Consider the following 10,663-nt stretch of genomic DNA (forward strand, 5'->3'; position numbering starts at 1 on the left):
AATAATGAGCCATGATGGCTCGTTAGAGGCTCAGCTTGCAAAGTCCACAGTGTACAAACACAGGAATACAGGACAAAGCTGAACTAAGCACTGTACCCTGCCCTCTTCCTGCACCGACGATGTACACGTATCTGGTCAATGATTTATAAACCTAAAGACAACAAAGTATAAAACCGTGTGACTGCCTCTGCTGTACCAAGGAAACACTTTCTGGATAATTTGCCATGTCTCTGAAAACGTTTCAAATGTTGGTGTCTGCTCTGCTGTTTACAGGTGAGTGCCTGGCACCCCGTCTCGTGTCATTCCCTCCTGGCTTGTTAAATAGTCAGCTAGCAAAAAAACCTGTGTTACCACCAGAAGGGTACTGATGAAATAGAATTAACTGGAAATCACTGCAGCAGGGACATATGGGAGAGTGGGTGAGCACATATTTGCTCGCGCCACATATTTGCATAGCAAATTCTGTGAAATACAGTCTTGATTCTGCTCCTCATGGCTACTTTTGAACCTCTTACTGCTCAAGCCCTCAGGTATGAGCAGTGAGGATGCGCTCCTGACTGAAAGGGATTCTTACAGGATGTTTTCCTGAACTGTTAAAATTGTAGAAAGAGCTTAACGCTATTTTTCTAGAATCTTCTCTAAACATTGTTCTGATCTTGACATTTATCGTTTGTTAGAAACAATTTCACATGCATTTATAAGGACTCAAAATGATCTATTTCACAAGTGATTTCTGGGATGCCTGATTTGAATTGCTTAAGGAGACTGATTTTTTTTAAAGCTCTCAGGCTGTGAAGCAAACAAACAGGTCAAACCTTCACAAACCTTCACAGCACCCTGCAACCAGTGCAGCTAAAATCAAGACTCACCCTGTAAAACTTGGACCAGAGTGAAAATGGGTGAGGCAGGGCTGCAGCATCAGCAAGGCTGAAAGGATGCTCTTCCCGAAGCACCACAGATTGGTACAGTCAATGATCAGTGATGCACATGCTGTGAGATTAACTTATTCCTCACTAAACTAGAACAAACCAGGCAGGCAGTAAGTGAGTGTTGACTTCTCAAGTGATTGCCCACATCATGGAAAGATGCTTCACCCACACGTGTGCATTAAAAGCATTTCTTAGATCTAAGTGCTCCAACACATATGCAGTAAGTACAAGACGTGAAGAGCTAAGGCAAAATGAGGTAGACAGAATTAGTCAATGCTTAATAATGAATTAATAAAAAAGGTGTTTTGTGAATTGGGACCACAGTCAGGTGTACTCTCTTGTGGGCCAAATTTTCTTCCTTGTCATATGACCCTAAGTTTTGGCTGTGGTGAGGGAAGGAGATGGAAAGGGCTTTTCTCTCTTCTGCAAGTTAGAGCTCACCTAGAAACCTTCCTTTCCCCTTATTTCCACTTCCTGATCTGCTGTGCACCTGAGCTTGGACTATTTCTGGTTACTTGTCTGTCTTCCTGAACCTCATCTTCTTTCCATTGAAGGCCATCGTGACACTAGCAATGTCACCTGAAGCCAAGCTGGGAGCACAGCACCCTGCTGACCCTCCTTTTGGAAGACTTATCTTTGCTTTCATCTGCCTTATGTCTCTGTCTTTCCTAACAGCCTTGTTTGCCCCCTTTCCCAGGTTCCTTTCTTCAAAAGGAAGGAAGAACTATTTATTACTGATTTTTAATGAGCTCTTAGAAGTTTCATTGATCACAAACAGTTCAGTTTTTCATTAATTGTGAATCCTTTCAGCAATGATCAAGGTGGTGGTGAATTAAAACAGAGGCTATAAGACTCACTAATGAGAGCCTGACTCTTCATCACACCCTCAACTCAGCTGCTATAAATCACTCCCCATAATAAACCTTTTGGGATGGGGTACAAGAGTGTGGTGGTCTCCAGGTACTGGGATCATTACCGAAGTCTCTCAGATGTTTGATTGGGGTGTCTTGCCCATTCACTCAAGGTTAAACTGATGGCCACATATGGATTTAGGAAGGAAATCTTGCCAGGACCCACTGAGGACCAATGGACCAATGCTTTTTTTTGATACTTTGCTGCAGGGGAAGTAGTTCCTTCCCTAGGATTATCTAGGATTTTTGCCAAATTACCTTGCTATTTACCCATACCTGACAACTTTCCTGACCCCTGGCACTGCACCAGCAACATGTTCAATAGCTAATTCTGCATTAAGTGTCTGTAACTTGTCTGCCTTTGCTGATGAGGGAATGAGGCTGGTGCTGTAGCTCTAATGATTGCTAATGACTGAGCTTTCATCTCTTGTACCAGAGAGCTCATGTCCTGTGCTGTGAAATTAAGAATTGTCAAAGAATAGAGAGGACTGTACTTCAAGTTTTAAAAATAAACAGATGAGACCAAAATTTCAAAGACTGGGTGATATGAATGGCGTTGAAGCACTTAACAGTCAGTGACTTTAAATTTTGCTGTTGACAGGTATTAGCAAATCTGATTTAATTTTATTTTAAGTCCTGTTACCATCCAAACACTTTGGGATACACAGTCAATGTGCATACACACATTTCTTTTTCACCATTTGAAAAAGCAATATGCAGGAGTTTGACTGTAATGTAACTGTACTTTTCAGCTGAGAAAAGGTGATACATGGCCCAGAGGTGGCCTGCAGAATCCAAAAGCCTATCCCTGCCACAATCCAACCACAGCTTGATTTCCATGAAGTGCCACATAACCTAGAGAAATACTTTAGTGAAGAGAAAGCCAGCTGCTCCCACACTTTTCTTTCAGCCCTTGCAGTGCTACACTGCAGTATTCTGAACCCTCAGGCTGAGTCCTGGGGTCTGGCTTTGCAAATCTCTTCTGGATTTAGAAAGTTAGATAACTGAAGCATGGAGGGGGGGCAGTCCATCCTGGCTCATTCCTAACCTTAAGAGACACACCTGAGCTGCAGCATTTGATTTACTTTTTCAAAGTTCCCAACACGTCAGCACCAGCCACCTCAGCAAGGTTAAAGTGTCCAGGATTGAAGTTTAGCTCTGTCCAAGTCTAGCCTCTGTCCAAGCTTTGTCCTAAAGTGCTGATAAGACCATCAGCCTTACCCCTGTGAGCTGATATTTTGACCAGACAATCACCAAAGCCGACAGTAAGAAGAGTTATTAGACCAAAAGGAAAGGAGCCAGAGCAATTGCCAACTTTTGACATTTAAATTCCATTGACATAAATAACTTCAGCAACAGGTTTTCAGGTTGTCAAAAACTTGCAATAGTCTTCAGAAACCAGGGAGAGAAACAAATAGCTCCAGTTTATATGGCAATGTGCACAGAGAGTGACTGAAGTGTTGCTAAGCAATTGTAATTTTTTTTTGGTAAATATCACTGCAAATCAGACATAAACCACTTTTCCCTGTGGTATCTGCACACCAGGGATAAATTTTGGTCCCAAGCCTTGACGTTGTTCCTCACCACTTATACTTTTTTATCTATATAAAGTCTCCACGGCAGGGGGAAGCATATTCTATACTACAGCAAGTTTAAAGCTTTGTCTTCTTATCATCTAACTCTACTATTACACATGCAAATGGTGGCTTGCCTGCTCTCCCCAAAGACTGCTCAGCACACAAGGGCTCATGCTGCTTAGCTTTTAAAAAAGAAAAAAGCATATCAGTTAAATGTGTGCCTAAGCAGGCAAAGGTGTCAAAATTTAATCCCATACTCACTTTTTTGGCTGTGTGATGAAGTGGATCATTGTGCATTCAGCTGATAGAAAAAGATGTCTTCCTGGGAAGATTTTGCAGTTGCACCCAGCTAAATATCTTGCTTTCTAGAAATCTATCCTTGCACAAGAGTTAAGCTTCTATTTGAGTCTAGTATGAAGAGATTTTAATGCACAATATTTAAAGATCTATGTAGGTTGATTTTGTATTTTAAGTACAGTTTGCTTGCTATACTGTAATACTTTATTATTAACTTGACATTCCAAGCTATTTGATATGCCTGTTTCATAATCAGGGTGTTTTTTTTTTTTTATAGTTGGTGCTGGATTAAGTACACATTTGCTATTTTGACAAAGATGACAAGGTTCTACCACCATCTCCCCTCTCTCAAGTTTAGTCTTATACCAGTTCACACTAATCCAAAATGAGATGGTCAGAAGGCACCTGTCGTGGTTTAACCCCAGCTGACAACTAAGCCCCACATGGCCGCTCACTCCCCTCCAGTGGGATGGGGGAGAGAATCAGAAGGGTAGAAGTGAGAAAACTCGTGGGCTGAGATAAAGACAGTTTAATAGGTAAAGCAAAAGCCATGCACGCAAGCAAAGCAAAAGAAGGAATCCATCCACTCCTTCCCATGGCAGGCAGGTGTTCAGCCATCTCCAGGAAAGCAGGGCTCCATCACGCCTAATGGTGACTTGGAAAGACAAGTGCCATCACTACAAACATCCCCCTTTCCTTCTTCCCCAGTTTTTCATTGCTGAGCGTGACGTCCTATGGTGTGGGATATCCCTGTGGTCAGCTGGGGTCAGCTGTCCCGGCTGTGTCCCCTCCCAACCTCTTGTGCACCACCAGCCCACTTGCTGGTGGGGTGGTGTGAGGAGCAGAAATGGCCTTGGCTCTGGGTCAGCACTGCTCAGCAGTAACGAAAGCATCCCTGTGTTATCAGCACAAATCCAAAACATAGCCCTATACTAGCTACTACTTCATTTACTATGAAGAAAATTAACTGTACCCCAGCCAAAACCAGCACAGCACCATAACAGTAATGATTACTAATAGTTTTCCCTCTGGACAATCTGTTTATGTGTACAGGATAGACAAAACTACCTGCTGAAGGCAATAATTACATGAGCTAAGCATCTGCTTGCTAAAACCAGCCAATTTTTTCGATAATTTGCTTTTCATATGAGAACACTGGGTGAATCTTCAAGAGATGATGACAGGAAACACTAACTGGTAACAGCTGATACAGCCCCTGCAAATAGTTCACTCTCTGCACACATTCCTCCTATTTTCCCTTTGGGCCACCCCTAAATGTGTTTTTCAAATAACACATTTATCTAAGAGAAAAGAGGGAAAACAGTATTGAATAAAAACATTAACATACAGTATGTCTGACTGCTCTTCACAGTGAGTTAACTTTGTTTCACTACAATTTGAAATTCTTCATCTTTTTTCAGCTCAACTTTATGCACTGTGAGCCATTTCATTAACATTACCCACCTGCTCCTGACTCCCTCCAGTGTCATCACAACCATGTGCTCCTTTCTCCATGAAACTCCATGAAAACCTTTTTCCTTTCTTCATGAAACCTTTATCCATGAAACTCCCTTCTCCTGGTTTCTGTGCCAGTCTTCTGCAAGATGGAGAGCTGCAGTCCTTCAGGAATAGCCTTTATAAAGCACCTACCCGAGCAAGAGTCTTCCACAATCTTTTACTAAGCCGTTCAAAAGGCAGGGAAAAATTACACCCAGTCTGAGAAATTTAAATTGAGGCAAGATGTAGGTTATTTGCTAAAGAGTATAGACTGTATTCAGAGGGGTTACTCAGATGGAGACACCTGGTCTGATGCCCCCAGGTCTACATTAGAGCTTTAAGACCTTGTTTTCTCTGAGCTCTGCTGGAGCACAAGCAAACGTGCAACCCTACTTGTCTGTGTAGTCCCAGTGAAAGACCAACAGGACTATTTCTGGTTTCACTAGAAATGGTCTCACTAGAGTTTGTCTGGAGGTGAATGAAGTTTGCCCCATTCAGCGACGTATAATGATCTTTACAGTAAGATGAAGAGAGAATGAGCTAAGCCTGAAGGATTAGTTTGCATATAAAGGCACTTATTTTCTTCTGGTACTGATGTGTCCTTGGAGTGTCCCAGCAGCTAGGGACAAGCCCTGCAGAGACGGCTCCCAGGTGCTAAAGGTGAGAGGTTGAAGGATTTGAGATAGCAGCTAGAAATGAACAAGAACCGGGTGCCAACAGTGACAGAAGAAGCCAAGAGCAGAGCTGACACACCTGGCTCCCCTCGGAGCAGGCAAGTGCACTTTAATCAAAGTGAATATTCAGCATGGTTAGGGATGGCATTTCTCATGGGATACAGGTGCAGGCAGAGCAGGCTGTATATTAAAAATTGAAAGTTAATAGCCTTAAGATGCATCACTCTGCACCACAGCAGCCAAGACAACACCTCACCGTCCCACCAGCAGAACAAGTTCATTTTCTGAAGACGCCGGCAACGGGAAAAGAAACACTAAAAGCAGAGCTGCTTAATGATCATCTTTTCTAGCTTACCGTGAAGCTGGAAGGCCAGAGCACATATTGGTGATGAGATTTAATGTTTAATGGCCCTTACTAACTACATATACATTTAAACAAAAGTGAAGCTTGTTACTGAGCCAATTTCCGATCCCAGTTCAGTTATCTCAGTCCAGAAATGTAATCATGAGCTTACAAAATATTTAACAACAACCCCCCCCTCCTCTCCCAAATTCACTAAGGAGAAGTTAACAGCTCATAGATTTTTCTACTGGATAATAGTAAATTGCCAGAGAAATAATGAAGTTTGGCACGAGCTTAGTTTTATCTTGTGCAGCTCTGGAACAGAAGTGTAGCATCTTAACAAACAAATGCAAGAAATGTACATTTTGTTCCCCAGGCCAAAATCTTGTTTTCTGAAGTACAGAAATAGCTGTTCTGCAGTTCCCTAAGGGAAAGGGCAGTCCACACAACAAGAGTCTTCACACCAAATATCTGAACTTAGGTTTTTCCATGGAGTTGTTAACATTTTTAAAGGTGGTATTCCCTGAAAACCCCCTACCCCAAAATTTCTGCCTCCAGTTTCTGATTATAATAACTTGGAATCTGAAGAAACTGAAGTAGGAACGAACTACTGGGACTGTCTACGAGACAATAGACAAGGGTTCAAGTTCTTGGCCCATTTGTACCAAGTATGTGCAGGTCACTCTCAGGTGTCCTTTTAAACCCACCTCACTAAACTGGAGCATGGCTGTTTACAGACACAGGCCTCAGCTTGGCTGACAGATCCAAGTTTCAACTTAATCAGTGGTTCATCAAAAATTGTACGGTTTGGACTGACGTGTTATTTCAGATGAGTTTAGCCCCAAATTAATTTTTGTCTCAAACACTGGAGACTAAAAAGGAAAGACTTTTCCTGTACCAGGGCCTTTCATATGAAGTCAATGAGGAATCCAGCCCTTTTTCTTGGGCAGAATGGTTATTTCAAGAAGATCTGCAAGAAGTATTTCTGCATATGGAGTGACTTCAAAAGCTGTCTAAAGCAATGTTATAACAAGATTAGAAGTGCAATACCTTTGGCTTATAGAGTAATTTCAATGCATGCAACTTCTATGCTTCTACTAATGAGAATAAATACATCTAAACCAGGAGGTTTAGAAAGTGTAGTTAGATTCATAGGTAGGTTTAGGTTTTTAAAAAAAAAACAAACAACTTTTAGGCTTCTCAGCACACCTGTCACTAGTGCAATTCCAGGTTTTTTTAGGTCATAAAATCTTGTATTAAAAATAAATTAGTGCCTTAATTTGATTGTAACTTTATTTACTTCAGATTCAACAGCAAAATAACAATTTATAGCAGCTCTTTTATTGACTTCAGGCTTAAAAAAAAAAACTTTCTGAAGATCTAAGGTAGGACCATCTTTGATTTCTATTAAATAAACTACAGATCCAAAGATACGCTCCTTGGGTATAAATATGTTTTTTGAAGTGCACACTCTAAAATATTTTTCTGATATTACAAATATTTCTCAGCTTCCATTTCAGGTGTCCTTGGAGCACCTTTTCTGACAGAAGAATCAGCAAATCAGTTTATACGACTTAAAAGACAGATCCCATATTCTCAGAACTACTGGGACCCAAGCAGCAGCCAGAATGCATGGGGATACACCGTGGCTGAACAGGTATTTTCTTCCATCATCTTGAAGCATCTGTTGAAAAAAAGAAAGTACAGGTCTGGGAGGAACAGGTAACAGTAACCCTTTGGGGCAAGGGAGGAAATCTGTCTGGTTTATGAATGTAGGCAAGGTTGCTCAGTAGTCACACACTGTATTTATTCAGTATCAACGCTCAGAATTTTCTTTTCTGTTTTGATCTACTTTAGGTTAGTGAATCATGGACAGCTTTGAGAGACACAGCACAATACTACATGGACTTGGGTTCTTTCACCTTCGATCCTTCAATTGCCAGGTATGATGGCGTTTCTCAACAGAGCATTTCATAGACTCAGAACACATGCATGTACCTAAGCAAGTAAAATTAACCAATATGAGTGCTATTAATTGGGTCCTAGTGGCGTAACTTGACACATTAACAAACCCAATTATAAGAGATGTCTTGAAAAATTAAAGAAGATTTGTTTTTACTGTCTGAGTTTTATGGTTGTTTAAATGTGGTCATTTTATTGTGGCAAGTTCTTTTTTAAGTACGCTTTGGAAGAATTCATTAAAAGCTTAAAGAACATATATCTTTTAAAAAGTTCACAGGAGCTAAACTGTAGCAATATATCCTACATAGTTGATTTAAAAAGCAGACAGAAAGCAACTCCTGAGGAGAAAAATAAAAGATAAAAAACTCCATCTATTTCAGTAACAAAACTGTATTCAGTGTAGAATAAAACCTCAGCAGAACAAAACAGAGAATGAGACATAGCAGTTGGTAAAACCACTATTTATAGATCAGCACACAAGGACATGAAACGTGTATCAAATTGTCACAGAATCACAGAATCAACCAGGCTGGAAGAGACCTCTGGGATCATCGAGTCCAACCGTTGCCCTGACACCACCCTGGCAACTAGACCATGGCACTAAGTGCCATGTCCAGTCTTTTCTTAAACACATCCAGAGATGGTGACTCCACCACCTCCCTGGGCAGCCCCTTCCAATGGCTAATGACCCTTGCTGAGAAGAAATTCTTCCTAATGTCCAACCTGAACCTTCCCTGGTGAAGCTTGAGGCTGTGTCCTCTTGTCCTATCACTAGTTGCCCGGGAGAAGAGGCCAACTCCCACTTCACTACAACCTCCCTTCAGGTAGTTGTAGACTGCAATAAGGAAAATAAGTCCTTTGAAACGGACAGGGGTGGGTAGAACTAAACCCATACGACTTCAAGTTTCAGTGCTTAAAATAGTTACTCAGACATAGCAACCTGATCACTCTGACTGTAACCACCAACAGGAAAATGGGTAGACGACTTCTCATAACATAAGTTGAATTGAATATGCTTTGAATTTTATTGACTTAAAAGCAGCTTTCTTTTTGAAAGTTTAATTTTGAAATGCAGCTTTTGAGCAGAACTTTTTGAATAAGAATTTGGAGGGTCTCAGATTGAGCTTTCTAGGACCATTCCACCTGAAAGGTGACAGCAGTTTCACTCACCCTGAGCAGAAGCAAAGTAGAAGAGAATAGCTCAAAGTCATGATTTCCCTGCCCTCCTGCCAAGCCTTTAGCTGGTGCCCTTGGGTGGCTGGAAGGAAGCACCAGGATATTCTCTCACAATTTCTAATACTGATATGGGCAGCAGCTTTCTTGGCTAGCAGCAGTCACTTCTGCCTTATGACAAATCTGAAATTACCTGAAGACACTTCACTCAGTTTTCTGGGGAAAAAATAATCCCCACCCTGTCTTTTCCATCAGAAAAAAATATTCAGATAGAAAATGCCTAACTGCGTCTAATTATTAGTTGTCCAAAACATGTGTCTGAAGGCTGTGATCCTGACAGCTGCCAGGCACACTGCAAGATGAGTTATGCCTCCAGAATGATAATCCTTATGATTGTCATATGACAGGATTAAAGCCAGTGTACAGAAATACATCTATAGGCACTCCCACTGAAGCGTGTTTATGATTTCAGAGTGAGGTTGGTTAACTCCCAGACTGAAATAAACTTCCCAAAGCTAGTATGACAGAAATTAAGATCCAGAGTTTTTATGAAGGCAGATGGCAGAAAAGACATCAAGCTAGAGGTTACAAAAAAACATTATGGATAAAGTAAAACAATGATTTTTAATCTTATTGTTCCTGATCTGTGATATTTCTGCGATGGCCAAGAAAAGTAAGCCTACACAGCATATGCAAGAATCTGGTTCAGGGTCTGTGCTTCCAGAAGAAAACATTTGCAAAAGCTTGGAGCTGCTGACAGGATCTTGAAATTAATTTCGCAGAATTTTTCTAAAAGCAATTTATTCCATCTTTTCTAGCGACAACATCAGATCTTACATGGACATGCTACAGCAGTCTGGGACTCACCTCCAGCAACAGACAAGGATGAGCTATTAAATCCTACACATCTCATATCTGGCCATGTTAGGATATGGCATGTTATGTATTTGCCATTATGTATTTGATAAGATGACTTTATCTCATCCCACTGTCTAAAACGAAATTTAACACAGTAATTCTCTCAATACCGTGTATTTTATATTCATAAGTAGAAGAGAGACGTAAGTCATGGTAAATTGAATAAGACATTGAAGACAAGGCAACCATTAAGTTTTAGCAGATTAAGTTTAAAAAGCCCTGTGTTTTCAGATAAAACATTTTTTTGACTAAACAATTGATTTCAAATGTACATTCCTGCTTCTGTGACTGAAAACCACATTTTTAATTTCTCAGTATTTTATTTTAGCTACCTTTTTGAAAGGCAGTTAAGAAATGGAAATCAGTCACTTTGGTGGGCAAG

At 40.8% G+C, this 10,663-nt stretch overlaps 1 protein-coding gene across 1 annotated transcript; it reads left to right on the forward strand.

Annotated features, from left to right (window-relative positions):
- Window positions 1-224: 224 nt before the first annotated feature.
- C2H3orf85 (chromosome 2 C3orf85 homolog) lies at window positions 225-10,260 on the forward strand. The gene is made up of 4 exons (XM_068421127.1): window positions 225-273; window positions 7,737-7,885; window positions 8,086-8,171; window positions 10,182-10,260. The coding sequence occupies exons 1-4, from the start codon at window positions 225-227 to the stop codon at window positions 10,258-10,260; spliced, it is 363 nt and encodes a 120-aa protein (XP_068277228.1).
- Window positions 10,261-10,663: the final 403 nt, after the last annotated feature.

Source organism: Nyctibius grandis, chromosome 2 (genome assembly GCF_013368605.1).
Source record: "Nyctibius grandis isolate bNycGra1 chromosome 2, bNycGra1.pri, whole genome shotgun sequence".
Lineage (NCBI taxonomy): Eukaryota > Metazoa > Chordata > Aves > Nyctibiiformes > Nyctibiidae > Nyctibius > Nyctibius grandis.